The 13923-nt window shown below is 49.0% G+C and overlaps 1 protein-coding gene across 1 annotated transcript in view; it reads left to right on the top strand.

Moving 5' to 3' along the window:
* The window catches only part of SCARB1 (scavenger receptor class B member 1), a 77236-nt gene that overhangs the window by 52876 nt on the left and 10437 nt on the right, over nucleotides 1–13923 (top strand). Inside the window, exons 7-9 of the mRNA XM_061169349.1 lie at nucleotides 1273–1439; nucleotides 7227–7345; nucleotides 11998–12071. Coding sequence (XP_061025332.1) covers nucleotides 1273–1439; nucleotides 7227–7345; nucleotides 11998–12071 — 360 coding nt within the window. The remainder of the gene's footprint in view (nucleotides 1–1272; nucleotides 1440–7226; nucleotides 7346–11997; nucleotides 12072–13923) is intronic.

Raw genomic sequence — 13923 nt, 5'->3', positions numbered from 1 at the left:
AGGGGAGTGTCAGAGAGCGGAGGTGTTTTTGCTCTGCGTGTGTTCACTTCTTAAAATTAGGAATTTCAACCTAGAGGAAAGTTGCGAGAATGTGCAACTTTCTCCGCATTGCCTTCCCCAGTTTCCCAGTTGTTTCTCTTTGGCCCCTTCTGCTTTATCCTCATCCCACACTTCTCTCTTTCTCTGTCTCCTTCTGTATATTTTTCCTGGACCCTTTGAGAGTACATTGGACGCCTAAATACTTCAGTGGGTGTTTTCTAAAAACGACATTTTCTTACATAACCACATCATGTCACCAATATGAGGAAATTTAGCATTGACGTGATACTATTGTCTAGGCCAGCACTCTCCAATAAAAATATAATTCAAGTCCCATCTGCAGTTTAAAAGTTTCTAGTGGCCGCATTAAAGAAAAGTAGCGAGAAATAGGTGAAATTAATTGTAATGATGTTTTGTTGGACCCAGGAGATCCAAAATGGTATCATTTCACAATGTGTAAACAAATGTAAAATACTGAAGAGCGGTTTTCCATTGTTTGAGGGTATCAAGTCGTAGAAATGTGGAGTGCATTTGACACGCAGAGCTGCATCCTAACTTGGACTGGCCCTGTTTCAAGGGCTCTAAGGCCACGTGTGCTGAGTGGCCCCCGTGGACAGCACGGGTGGAGCGGTTCTGATCCACAGCCCATGTTCGAGGTTAGAAGTGCCTTTGAGAAATACGGCAGGGTGAGCGAAAGGAGAGGGACTAGGGTGTCGGCCACGTGGCTGCTGCCTACGGAGCTGACAGCCGAACCACGACCTGAGTGAGGAACTGAGGTCTGACGTGGGGATGAGAGGGAGGAACATTCCAGGCACCAGGAGCAGCAGATACAAAGGCCCTGGGGCAGGATGGCGCATGTGGGAGGAATACCACCTGTGGGGTGCAGCACAGGTAGGCAGGGGCTGGACCCTCTACAAGCTTGTGGGCCACGGTGAGGACATTAGATCTTATTCTAGATTAGACCGGAAGCAATTGCAGTTCTAAGTGGGGTCGCGATATATTCTGTCCTTGTTTTAAAGCTCTGTCTGCTTGCGGAGAATGGATTGGCGTAGGCGGGGGAGGCAGGGAGACCCATAAGGGAGGTCACTGCAATTCGCCAGGCGAGAGACGGCGGCTGCTGGGACCCGGGGGGGGGGGGGGGGCGGCCGTGCCCGTGGGGCGTGGCTCAACTCGGGCCACCCACTTCCAGCCACCACCTTCTGAGGTGTCATCCTCCATCGTTTGTCCCCGCAGGTCCATGAAGCTCATCTACAAGGAGCAGGGGGTGTTCGAAGGCATCCCCACCTTTCGCTTCGTGGCTCCCAACACCTTATTTGCCAACGGGTCGGTCTACCCGCCCAATGAGGGCTTCTGCCCATGCCGGGAGTCCGGAATTCAGAATGTCAGCACCTGCAGGTTCAGTATGTCTCATTCCCCGTGGGAGGGCGGGAGGGTGTGGCCCGTGATGAGGGGCTTATCTGTCTGTTTACTTCATGGCCTCTGTACTCTTGATAATCCCATTAGGCTGGAGATAAAGAGGGAAGCAGAAAGATTACTCGTAAAAAAAAAATACGCTTTGGGTGTATCGGTTGCTGTCCTGATAAATTCCCACAAACCTGGTGGCCTAGAACAGCACAAGTTAATGATCTTAAGCAGTCCCGTAGTTCAGGAGTCTGACACAGGCTTCTCCAGGCTAAGATCCAGGTGTCAGCAGCTGCGTTCCTTTCTGGAGGTTGATGGGGAGACTCCGTTTTCTTGCCTTTCCCAGCTTCTAGAGGCCCCTAGAATTCCTCGCTCAGGGTTCCCTCCCTCTGTCTTCAAAACCGGCAACATCACAAGTCTTTGATCCCACTCCTGTGGTCACATCTCTTTTTCTGAAGCTCTTCTGCTTCCCTTGTCCAGTTTTAAGCGCCCTGGAGACTATATCAGGCCCACGTGGATAATCTAGGCCACCGCTCCCTATTTTTAGCTGATTAGCAGCCTTCGTTCCTCCTGCGACCTAATTCCCTTTGTCGTGTAACCTAACTTATTCACAGGTCCCGGGGATGAGGATGCGGACATCTTTGGGAAGGGCATCGTTCTGCCTCCCAGGTCATGATAGGTGGCTTGAGAGGGAGGCTTCGTGGGGAGGACCTTCCACCCCACCTGGGGAGGGAAGGAAGCTGGCAGCAGCCCAATGGTTCCGTGAAATCTTGTTCCGCAGTGTGCAGTTGTGGGCTTGGATGTGGCCCCTGGCGCTGGCACACTGTCCTCTGACATCGTCAGTGTTTTCCAGCTGTGTGCCAGTCCCCGAGACGCCCCGCCTCACATGCTCAATTTGGACCCTTGGACGTCAGCTCGATTTCCCTCTCCCAACCCTCATCCAGGTCACCAGCGAGCCCCGTGCGCCCTGCCTCCAAATTAACTCCTGCATCCTTGCTTTCTTCCATTGCCCCGCCGCCTCGTGGTCCAGGCCCCTTTAGTTGGCCCACCTCTTGCATTGTGGCCACCCTGTGTACCATCCGTTTCCCAGACTGTCCAGTGTGGTCACCGCTGGCCTCGTGTGGTTATTTAAATTGAAATCGGGGACTGCCCCGGCGGGCCAGTGGTTAAGACTCTGCGCTTCCACCGCAGGGAGCACGGGTTCGATCCCTGGTCGGGGAACTAAGATCCTGCATGCTGCACAGTGCGGCCCCCCCCCGCCCAAAAAACAGATAAATTGAAATTGGTTTGAATGAAAGCAAATTAAAAAGGCAGTGCGTTCCTTGCACTGGCCACATTTCAGATGATCCCCACCCACACGTGCCTAGTGACTGCCCTGTGGGACGGACAGTGAAAAAAGAGAACATTTTCATCATCGTAGAAAGTTCTGTTGGACACTGTTCCCGCGAGCAGCCCAGGGGACCTTTCAAAAACTCGGATTGTCACCCAATCCTTTGCTTGAAATGTCTACTAGCGCCCCGTGCGTGTAGAGCAAAATCCCTGCAGAGGCCCCAGTGCTGTCAGGGTCTGGCCTCTGCCCGTCTCTCTAATGTCATTTCTTCCCGTACTCTCCCCACTGATACTCTTCAGCCCCGCCACCGTCTCCCTGTTTCTAGGATATATCTTGTTTGGTCCCGCCTCAGGGCCTTTGCATCAGCTGTTCCCCAGGCTGCTGTAGATCTGTGTGAATCATTTCCTTACCCGCTCCTGGTCTGTTCAAATGCCACCTCCTCAAGGAGGCCTGCTCTCTGATTTCCCATCCGAAAGTTGCTCCCCTGCCCCACCTCCCGGCTGCTCTCTGTCATTTCACCCTTGATTGTCTTCCTGGTTCTCATCACTCCCTGAAATCACTGAGTGTGTCTTTTATTTTACTTATCGTCTGTCTCCTGTATTGGATTGTAAATACTGTATGCAGGGCTTTGTCCTTAGCTTCTAGAATTGGGCCCGGTATGTAGTGGGTGCTTACACAGTGTGGGAACACATGGATGTGTGGGTGTATCTTGCACTGAGGGAAGTGAGGCTCAAGGCTAGGGTGTGACACCCTAGCTGGTAGGACAAGAAGCCACTCCTTATCTTTCGAGGTCTTGACTTCTGAGGCCTGTTGGGTTGGAACCACATTTCCGGCTGGAGATGGGAATTTGGGAGGGGTAGTTTGCTGCAGGGTTGGGAGGAAGGACTGTCATCAGGTTGGACGGTTTCCCCAAGTTCAGGCAGAATGAAGTGCTCCGTGGGTGAAGGGTTTGGAGCTGGGCCTGGAAGTGCCCACCTCTGTCGTGGCCTCTTCTGGCCCACCTGCCCTTGTTCCCTGTTTGCTTAATTCTTTCTTCACTGGTGTTTACAGGAATTTCTGCTTGTAGGTGAGCTGACAGTGCAGAGACCTTGTAGGCTGTGTGCTACACAGTTGCTGTGGCAAGTAGCAGGTGCTACACCAACCTGATTAGGCCTAAAAGGGCACTTCTTGGTTTACCTTTGCATTAGGCATAGCTCTAGAGCTCAGCTGTTGCCCGAAGCTACCTTTTGCCACGTGCCAGCTCAGTTTTCCTCCAGACTGGTTTGTTGCCAGGCAGTCTCTCCCCTCCAGCCTCCAGGCTCACCTCCTCCCAGCTCTGGGTCCTGCAGAAAGGGGACAACTGGCTCCTCTTCACTCCAGCAAAAGTTCCAGAGTTTGCTCTGATTGGGCTGGCTTGCATCACATAACCAGCTGTGAACCAGTAAGTGGCCAAGGGTGGCCTATGCTGATTGGCCAGGCTGTGTCACATGCTCAGCCCCTGGCTCCAGTGGGTGGGGCCAGCACCCACATGACAGGAGGCTAAAAATAGGGGAGGGGCTTTATTGGGGTGTAGGTTCCAGGAGAAAGAGTGGGTGCTGGACAGGCAGAAACTACATATCCATCAACTGCCAAGGGCTAGGGATGAAAATTGCACTGCCTCATCTTAGCACATGTGCCAGAAGAACTTCAAAAGTGCAAGGGAATTATGTATGTGTTATGCAAATAAAAATTTTTCTTTTACGTTGAAAGAGACGTATATACAGAGAGATGCCCAAGTGACACATGCACTTTGAAATTCCACCAAGTGATGGAGAAAGAGGACAGGAGTGACCCTCCCAGTCACTGGCCTGACTTCTGGCAGCACAGCTTTGCTTGCCTTTGGTGTTTATGTGACCGGAATCATAAAGCATATATTCCTTTTTCTCTATTTCTGTCCTCTTTCACCCATTTTCGCATTGGTGAGGTCCATCCCTGTTGTTGTGGGTGCCCTCTTCCTTGCTGTATAGTATTCCACGGTGGGACCACACCTCCATTTCCTTAGCTCTTTTGCTGTTCACGGGCATCTGATGAGGTTCTGCTTGTTGACCATTACCCTAGTGCTGCTAAGAACATTCTCATACATGTCTTTGGGTGCACCTGTGTCTGTATTTCTGTGGCATTTTATCTGAAGATAAGAAATACCCACACATTTCCCTTTCTGGGCCTTGAAAAGTTCTTGGACCCAGAGAACTCTTTCTCCTCCAACCTCTGTGCTGTGTAGGGTCCTGAGACTTGCTCAGTGGAGGCCCTTAATCTGTGGTGATCTGGGCAATTAGGTCTGGTTAGATGTGCCATAAAGCTATAAATTAATTACCACTTATTACTTGGGTGTTGTCTCTCAGTCTGCTTGGAAATAAAATAGAAAGAAACACGTACATGCATGCATGCTATTAAAAAACCAAGCAAACTGAAGCAAGGGAAGGTGATGGCAAATTGGTCCAGCCCATGTCAGTCTCCCCCTAACCCCGCCACCCCGGCCTTGGAGGCATGATGGGGCTTGTTTGAGATTCGCCGCCTTCAAGGGCCTGGCTCGGTGACTGCTTCCCTTACCGGGGTGGGGGGGGGGTCCTTGTGTTTGCTCTGTTGGTCTCCTTTCACAGTGGAGATGGGAGAATGGGAAACAGGGTTTTCCAAATTGTGAAACATTGTCCCTGGTGGTGCCCAAGACTTCGAAGGTCCCAAGAGGTAGCTTTAAATAACATCGACTTACATGGTGAGAGAGGTCTTCTGCTTTCCATTCTCTTTCTGCCCTTCTGATCACCTCCAGAAGAAAGTACCTTTCTAACACTCGTCTGTCTTTCTTTTTGACAGAGAAAGAGCAAGTCTCAGGGTCCAAGCCTCATGTAGGTCTCTAGTTAGAATCTACAACATTCATTCGTTCACGTTGTATTTATTCCTATATTTATTTTCTAATTCTGGCAAGTGTTTGCCACTTATGCCTCAGATAGCAAGGTTCTCCTTTAAAATACAGCGTTTATGTAAAGCAATGGCAGTTGCTTCAGAGAAGCACATTATGTAACAGGGCAGGGGGTATCTGGATATGGCAACACATCAAAGAGGTACTAGGATGAATAAATTAATGTTGAGAAGCATTAAGGCAATGAATGTAAAAGGACTCTGGGAAAAATGAAGTCAGACAGCAATTAAACCCCAGCTTTTATTCCAAACCAGTGCTTGACTTTGCCAAGAAAAGCAGAAAGAATCTAGACATTTGAGGTTGCCAGACACACATAAACAGGAATGCGGGTCACCTGGCTGGCAGCAGATGGGCTGCTGGTTTTAGGGAAGAAGACCTTGTGAGTTTTGTTTGTTTTTTCTTTCTTTTGTTCGTATCGAGGTGAAGTTCACGTAATCCGCAATTAGCCATTTTAAGGTGCACAATTCAGTGACATTTAATACATTCAAAACGTTGTGCAGCCACCACCACAATCTAGTTCCAGAACCTTCTCATCAACCCAAAAGGAGACCCCGTACCCATTTACACTCACTCCCCGTCTCTCTGCCCCGGCCCCTGGCACCACCAGTCTGCGTTCTGTCTCTATGATTTGCCTGTTCTTGATCCTCGTCAGTTTTTGAGAGAGGCTTATTCTTTTCCTCATTGACCCATTGTCCATCAGGCCTGTTGTATGTTGTCCTGAGCACACGAGGATGCATTGGTGTTTGCCTTGCTTGGTCAGTTGATGGAGAGGTTCAGCCTCGGGCGTCTGGGTGTGAATTTCCCACCCAGAGGGACCCAAGTCAGTCCCTGCTCTCACACGTTGGCGTCCATCCCACAGACCAGCTGCTGGGAGAGAAGGAGCAAAACAGGTGTGTCTTCTCCCCTCCCGTGGACGTTAGGGAGACCTGGCTGCAGGTGTGCACACCTGAGCATCTCTGATCATTGCCGTGTTGCCTGCAGAAGACAGTCTGGGCTGCTTGGCTTGGCGATCCAGATGCCCCTCCTCTCACCCAAGTTCAAGTCTTTCTATCCTCAACTCCCATCATTCCCCTCCAGGCACTGTCTGCTCCATAGGCACTGCGCATTTTCCCACCTCCCTGCGTTTGCTTCTGCCATCCCTTCCACCTGGAACGCCATTCCCTCACCTTCTCTGTCTGGCATCTTTGAGCCAGCTTCTTCTCCTTCCTTTGATCTCTCCTGCCAGAAGCAGCAGCTCCTATTTTACCATTCCTATGGCACCGAGCTTGTCCCCTGCTGGGTGGGTTCCGGTTCCTGGTGCCTCTTGGGCGCTTGGTAAATATTTACAGACTGAATGAATTCTCTCTGTCTAGTTATTGTTGTTTGCATCTTGTCATCATCATGAGGGGGGTGCACTGCAGGCAGTGGCTGTGTTTCATCACCTACGCATCCCCTTGCCCAGGGTGTGACAGGGGCAGGTCTCTGGATGTGCCCACGTGCTGTCTTTGTCTGACATCCCCTCTCTGCCCCTCTGCCTTCTAGACGCACCCTTATTTCTCTCCCATCCTCACTTCTACAACGCTGACCCAGTCCTGGCAGAGGCAGTGTCTGGCCTCCACCCTAACCCAGAAGAGCATTCCTTGTTCCTGGACATCCACCCGGTGAGCCCCTGCCTGTCAGCCTGTGGGTGGGCGTGGGGATTTCTGTTTGGTGCACACTTGGATTTCTCCTCTCCCCACTAGGCACCAAGCTGTTCCAGGGTGGGGGTGATAGGAGGCCTGCATTTCTTTGGCAGTGATAGCTTCTAGGCTATCGAAGTTTGCCCCGACTTCATAGTGCAAGGACTTTATCCCTTTATAAGGGAATTGTCTCTATAAAAGGATTATAAGACAGTAAATTAATTAGGAATTATCAGCCTGCAAATTTGCCAGAGGCAGCCCTCTGGCTGTGCCAACATACCATAAAGATCTTTAGGTACCGACAAGAGCCTGGAACATCTTGTGGATAAACTGGGTTCTGGGGAATTTGTCCTGTGTGTTGTTTTGTCTACAAACAGGGACCAGGAAGGTATCAGACCTGTACATGTGGCCCTCCCGTGGGCATGTTTTTTACCCAGTTGCTTCTTTTCTTAGTGCCTCCGTTCACTGGAAATTTGCCCATTTGGACTCGGTGGCTTTTTATCATTGATTAAATAAATTCTGTGGGTTTCTGTGTCCTGAGTGGACACTTGTGGTCTCCCCCACAGGCCTTTTTGGAAGCTCTTCTACCTGGTGCTGTTCCATGCCGTTTTCCTTGGTACTTCTCAGATTTTCTTAGCCGCTGACTCAATCCCCAGCCCCCAGCACTCCACCTTCTAGCTCTCTCTCTCTCTCTTTTTTTTTTTTTTTTTCACTAAAAGTCCAGGCTGGGACTTTCCTGGCGGTCCAGTGGTTAGGACTCCGTGCTCTCACTGCCGAGGGCGCGGGTTCAATCCCTGGTCGGGGAACTAAAATCCCGCAAGCCTTGCGGCTCGGCCAAATTAAAAAAATAAACAAAATAAAATAAAATAAATAAAAATCCAGGCTAGTGAAGTCAGCTATGACTGTGCACCCTTCACATTCAGCAGATATTTCTAGAATGCTCATTATGCTTCAGGCACAGTTCTAGATTCTTCCACCCACACCAACTCATTTAATTGTCACAATAATCTGAGAGGTGGGCATTGCTATTCCCATTTGACAGACGGGGAAACTGTAGCCCAAATAGGTTAAGTGCTACAGCTAGTAAATGGGATTCTTGGCTCCATAAGGGAAAGGTCTGTTCTGTCTTGTTAATTGCTTGGATTCTAGTAGTTACCACAGAAGTACTAGCATCTCGGTAAATATGGGTTTGATTTACTGAGATATTAGTGCTTGAGCGTGAGTAAGGGATGAGGCCGAATTCAAACATAGGTCTTCTTTGTTTTTTAATTAAAAAAGTTTTTATTATTTTAAAATTTTCTTTTTCTCTAAACCTGAATACTCAATGGCATATGTCTGTTTTTAAAAAAATTAATATACTTTCATTTTTGTTTGTTTGGCTGCACCATGCGGCATGTGGGATCTTAGTTCCCCGACCAGGGATCGAACCGGCACCCCCTGCAGTGGAAGTGCTGATTCTTAACCACTGCACCGCTAGGGAAGTCCTTACTTTGGTTTTTTAGAATAGTTTTAGGCCTACAGAAAAACTGAGCAGAAAATACAGAGAGTTCCCAGACATCGTTTTCCCCTGGCACGAAATTTGTCACAGTCGATGAATGAATAATCATCGACTATTAATAATCGATCGACTCATAATCATCGACATGAATGAATAATAATAATATTATTATTATTATTGACTGTAGTCCGTAGCTTACATTAGGCTTCATTCTGTGTTGTTCAGGTTTATGGGTTTTGACAAATGCATCATGAGCTGTATCCACCATTACAGTCTCCTACAGAATGGTTTCACTGCCTTAAAAATCCCGTGTGTTCTACCCATTTATTCCCCTACTACCTTCACTCCCATCCAACCTTTGGCAGTGACTGATCTTTTACCGTCTCTATAGTTTTGCCTCTTCCAGAATGTCATATAGTTGGAACCATAGAGTATGTAGCCTTTTTTAAAAAATTGAAGTATAGTTGACGTACAATATTATACCAGTGACAGATGTGTAATGTAGTGATTCACAATTTTTAAAAGGTATACTCCATTTACAGTTATTTAAAATATTGGCTGTACAAACAGGTGTTTTAATGCCCACTACACTCTGTCCTGTATTAATATGTAGTTAATTAAGTGGGTATTAATGAATTAAGTTGATAGTAATTTATTAATATGAATCTATTGGCGTGCTCTATGTTAAATTCATTCTTTATTGTTAGATGTGTTAAGGCTTTTCCATACTGTCTTAAACTTTTAACCAGTTTTTAAAAGGCTTTTATTATAAAGCTAACAAATGGTTTTCCACTTTCTCTTTTAGTTCATTCACTTCACTGCTTCTCTCTCTCTCTCTCTCTCTCTCTCTCTCTCTCCTGGCTTCTGGGCATTCCAGCAAGAGCAAGATCTTTTCTCTGTTCTCATTGGTGACTTTCATTGTGCTGCGTGGATTTCCTTTTTTTCCCCCACATTGAGAAAGAAACAGTTAAGTTTGGGAGGCTGGAGAGATGCAAACTGCTGTTTTGCAGCAGCCCATCAGCTGATGCAGAAGTAGACTTCTCCTACTTCTCATTTCAGATCAGAGACAGACGGGGAGAGGAAGTGGCCTTGGATTTTGTTGTCGATTTGGGGAGGATGGTCATGGGGTCGATTTGCTGATTTCTGATCTCATTAGCCCGGAAAACAGAACGCCTGCTGGAAGCGGCTTCTCTGGTGCCTTCTTTTCTGCTCCTGAAACCGGGGGAGGGTGTGGTGACAGACGTGGGCTCACGGGTCCAAGTTTCTGTTCTGAGATTGCGGGGTGGTGGGGGACAGGCGGGGCTTTGCCCAAGAAGAGGTGGCTGGACGGCAGCTGGAAGAACAGCCAAGGAGGGAAGGAGACACATTTCCTGGAGAAGGAAGTGGCCTGAGTGGAGATGCCAGAATGTAGAGTCTGGAAAGCAGGATGTGTCGGGGTCTCCAAGATCACCTCCAAGTTGGAGGATTTGCTAGGAGGACTCCCAGGACCCAGCATATGGTGGTACCCACAGCTGTGATGTATTGCAGTGAAGGACACAAGGCACAGTCAGCAAAGAGAAAGGCACATGGGGTGAAGTCTGGGGGAACCAGGCACAGGCTCCCAGAGCCCTCTTCCAGGGGGGTCACACAGGACACCCTTCATTCCCCGTGTGAGGTGTCCTCTACCAGGGACGCCCAGTAGAGACTCAGTGCGTAGGGTTCTTACTGGGGCTGGTCATGTAGGCGCCGTCTACCTGGCACAGACCGAAATTCCGGACTCCCGGAAGGAAATCAGGTGTCAGCATAAACCACACTGTTTGTACAAACTGTCCTGGTGCAGTGAGCCCCTCTTATCTGTCAGGGAGAGGTGGGAGCCCTCCTGAAATCCAGGATCCCAGACGCCAGCCAGGGACAACCTTGCTAGCAGGGCAGCCTCACACCTGCTGGCTCTTTTGCACACGGGTAATCTCACTCCTGTCCCACCGGGTTCTCAAGTTCAAACTCTCCCCCGTCCTGGGAGCCTGGCCTTTGGCCAGTTGCTCTGTGCCCCTGGGGTCCCAAAAGAGCTCAGGATGCCAGGCTATATTGGAAGATAATGCCCTCTCCCACTGGTGTATGTGATAACAACACAGCATTTATGGCTCTGAGTGTGGCTGTCTTGCATCCTTTATTTTGCCCTTGCAGAAACCCTGTGAGGTGGGCAGAATTGTCTCCACTTTCCAGATGAGAAGAGTCTCAGCTAAGAAGCAGCAGTCTGTCCTCAAACCTAGGTTCCTTTCCACTCTCATTTCCTGACATCATTCTGGAAGCACCTTCCTGGTTTTGGTCCTATATGTGTGTCACTTTTTGTGTTATTGACTTACTACTTAAAAAAAAATGATCTCATCAAAAAAAAAAAAATCCTGCACAAAGGAAGCTTTCTATCATGATCTCAAATTGGAAATTAAAAATTTCTCTAAATAGGGAATTCTCTGGCGGCCCAGTGGTTAGGACTCCACGCTTCCACAGCAGGGGGCGCGGGTTCGATCCCTGGTCGGGGGACTAAGATCCCGCAAGCTGTGCGGCACCGCCAAAGAAAAAAAAAATCTCCAAGTAAAGAACGAACGCACAATATCACTAGGCTCTCTGTAAAATACCGTCGCCTGCCCTTGGCACGAGCCTGAGGCCAGCTCTGTTGCAATGGAGATCGGGTGGAGGTGTATTGCAGAGGCACTAGGGGCCGAGCAAGCTCCCTGCAGACTTTCTCTTTGAGACGCTGGTGGGGAGGGAATGGGGGGTGAATGGAGAAGATAGTGACTTTATTAACATGCAAATCTATTTTATTTTATTTGGAGGCTGGAGGGAGGGGCGATGACTGGGAAACGTCCTTCTGCACTGGGGGATGCACTGTGCAAGAGAACAGATGGAAAGGGTTAGTTTTTTTTCCATCCAGAGCGAGGCTGGCTCACCAGAGGGGTTCCCTCAAGGTTGTGGACACAAGAGCCATTTGGGGAACATGTGTTTACCCGTCAGGGCTTTGAGTGGGTAGCGGAAGCCCCATCGGATGGGCAGTTCATTTGGGATATGCACCCTCTTGAGCGTGACCAGGGAGAGGCTGTTTGAAGGGGTCCCCAGGGCTCCAGGGAAGCCAGGGCCCTCACTGTTCTTGTTGCTGCAGGTCACCGGAATCCCCATGAACTGCTCTGTGAAACTGCAGCTGAGCCTCTACATTAAGTCTGTGAAAGGCATCGGGTGAGTGGGGTCTGGGAGCCCCGGGCTGCCTTGCTGTTGAGAGATCAGGGACTCGGGACTCTGGCCATGTCCTTGGGAACCTGGCATCTGGGGAGAGAGATGGTCCTTCGGGATGTGGAATCTGGTCCCTGCCCCTTGAACCCCGAGGGGGGTAGGGTCTTAGCTCTCAGCCGAGCCCAAACTGCATCCTGACATCCCTGCCCTGTTCTCTCTTGACATTCGTCCCCCAAATTAGCCAGACTCTTCCATCCAAGCTGTTTCCCGTTCGACAGAGTAGCAAAAATTAAATCCTGCCAAAACCAAGTGTTTGAAAATGGAAACTTAGCAAACAGTCTTCTGAAGTGAGACCATTCACTTGACGGGAGGAATTCTTTAAGCACTGGTTTTCGTTTTCTTTTTTTTTTTTTTTTTTTTGAGTTGATTTTCAGTAACAGCTTTATCAAGATTTAATTCACACAGTATAAAACTCACCCTTTAAAAATGCACAATTCGGTGATTTGTAGGATATTCACAGAGCTGGGCAGCATCACCACAGTCAGTTTTGAAACATTTCCATCCACCCCCTCAAAAGAAACCCCACACCCTTCAGCAGTCACTGCCCATTTCCCCAGCCCCAGGCAACCCTTAATTCACTTTCTGTTCCTGTGGATTTACCTATTCTGGCCATATCATGTGAATAGAATTATATAATATGTGTCTGGCTTTTTTCACTTAACATGATGTTTTCAAGGTTCATCCATGTGGTGGCCTGTGTCACTGCTTCATTCCATTTTATGGCTGAATAATATTCCATTGCATGGAAAGACCATGTTTTTATTCATCAGTTGATGGACATTTGGGTTGTTTCTACTTTTCGGCCATTATGAATAGTGCCGCTCTGAATATTTATAAGTTTCTGTGTGGATGTATGTTTTCTCTTGGGTACATACCTTGCAGCAGAATTGCTGGGTCATATGGTGACTCTATGTTTAAGAGTTTGTGGAGCTGCCAGACTTTTCCAGGGCGGCTGCGACATTTTACATTCCCACCAGCAGCGTGGGAGGTGCCAGCGTCTCTACATCCTTGCCAGCTCTTGTTTTAACATCGAGTTAGGATGGAGCTGGGTGAGGGAGCACACTGGTCGTTACGTCAGGGTCTGTACTTCCTTATTTAAAAAAAATTTTTTGGTCGCACCGTGTGGCATGCGGTATCTTAGTTCCCCAACCAGGGATGGAACCCATGTCCCCTGCCTTGGAAGCACGGAGTCTTAACCTCTGGACCACCAGGGAAGTCCCCTGTACTTCTTAGCATATCTGAAATAGTTTCATTTAAAAAAAAATTCCCCCAGAAAGATTCCTGGGCTGCAGGAATGTGAGCATGTGTTTGGCTTTGTGAGCCGCCTCTCAGCTGGAAAGAATAACACCCTGTCTGAGTGTGGGGAGGCTCATCAGTGCAGCCCATCCCCACTCCCCCACTAGCTTTTCAGTTTTACATTTTGAGGCTGCTCAGAGAGTTTGTTTCTGAAGCGTTTGTGGCTGGTGAAACGGCCCCACGCGTGCCTTCGGCGCCTGCTGCCCAGACTTGAGCTCCACGGGGCTGCCGTCACTCAGTGCCTGGTCTGCTAACTTGGATGTGCAGGGCCTGCAGGTGACTAAGAGGAGCCCAGTGGGGATGGGGCCGAGGGCCAGCCTCTGTCCAGCACCAGGGCCCATGCCCTCAGTGTGCCCCACATCCTATGCATTTGCAAATGCATTTTTCAAAATCTGGATTTTAACACAATTTCACCTGTTGGGGGTTCATTCAGATTTTTGACAAATGCTGCTCAAGCCAGCAGTCTATCTGGGTGGCTGGATTCTGCCTGCTGGTGGCCATG

The sequence above is a fragment of the Eubalaena glacialis genome, chromosome 15 (genome assembly GCF_028564815.1).
Source record: "Eubalaena glacialis isolate mEubGla1 chromosome 15, mEubGla1.1.hap2.+ XY, whole genome shotgun sequence".
Taxonomy (NCBI): domain Eukaryota; kingdom Metazoa; phylum Chordata; class Mammalia; order Artiodactyla; family Balaenidae; genus Eubalaena; species Eubalaena glacialis.
Note: the sequence above shows the minus strand (reverse complement) of the source record. Positions and strands in the feature narration are given on the sequence as shown.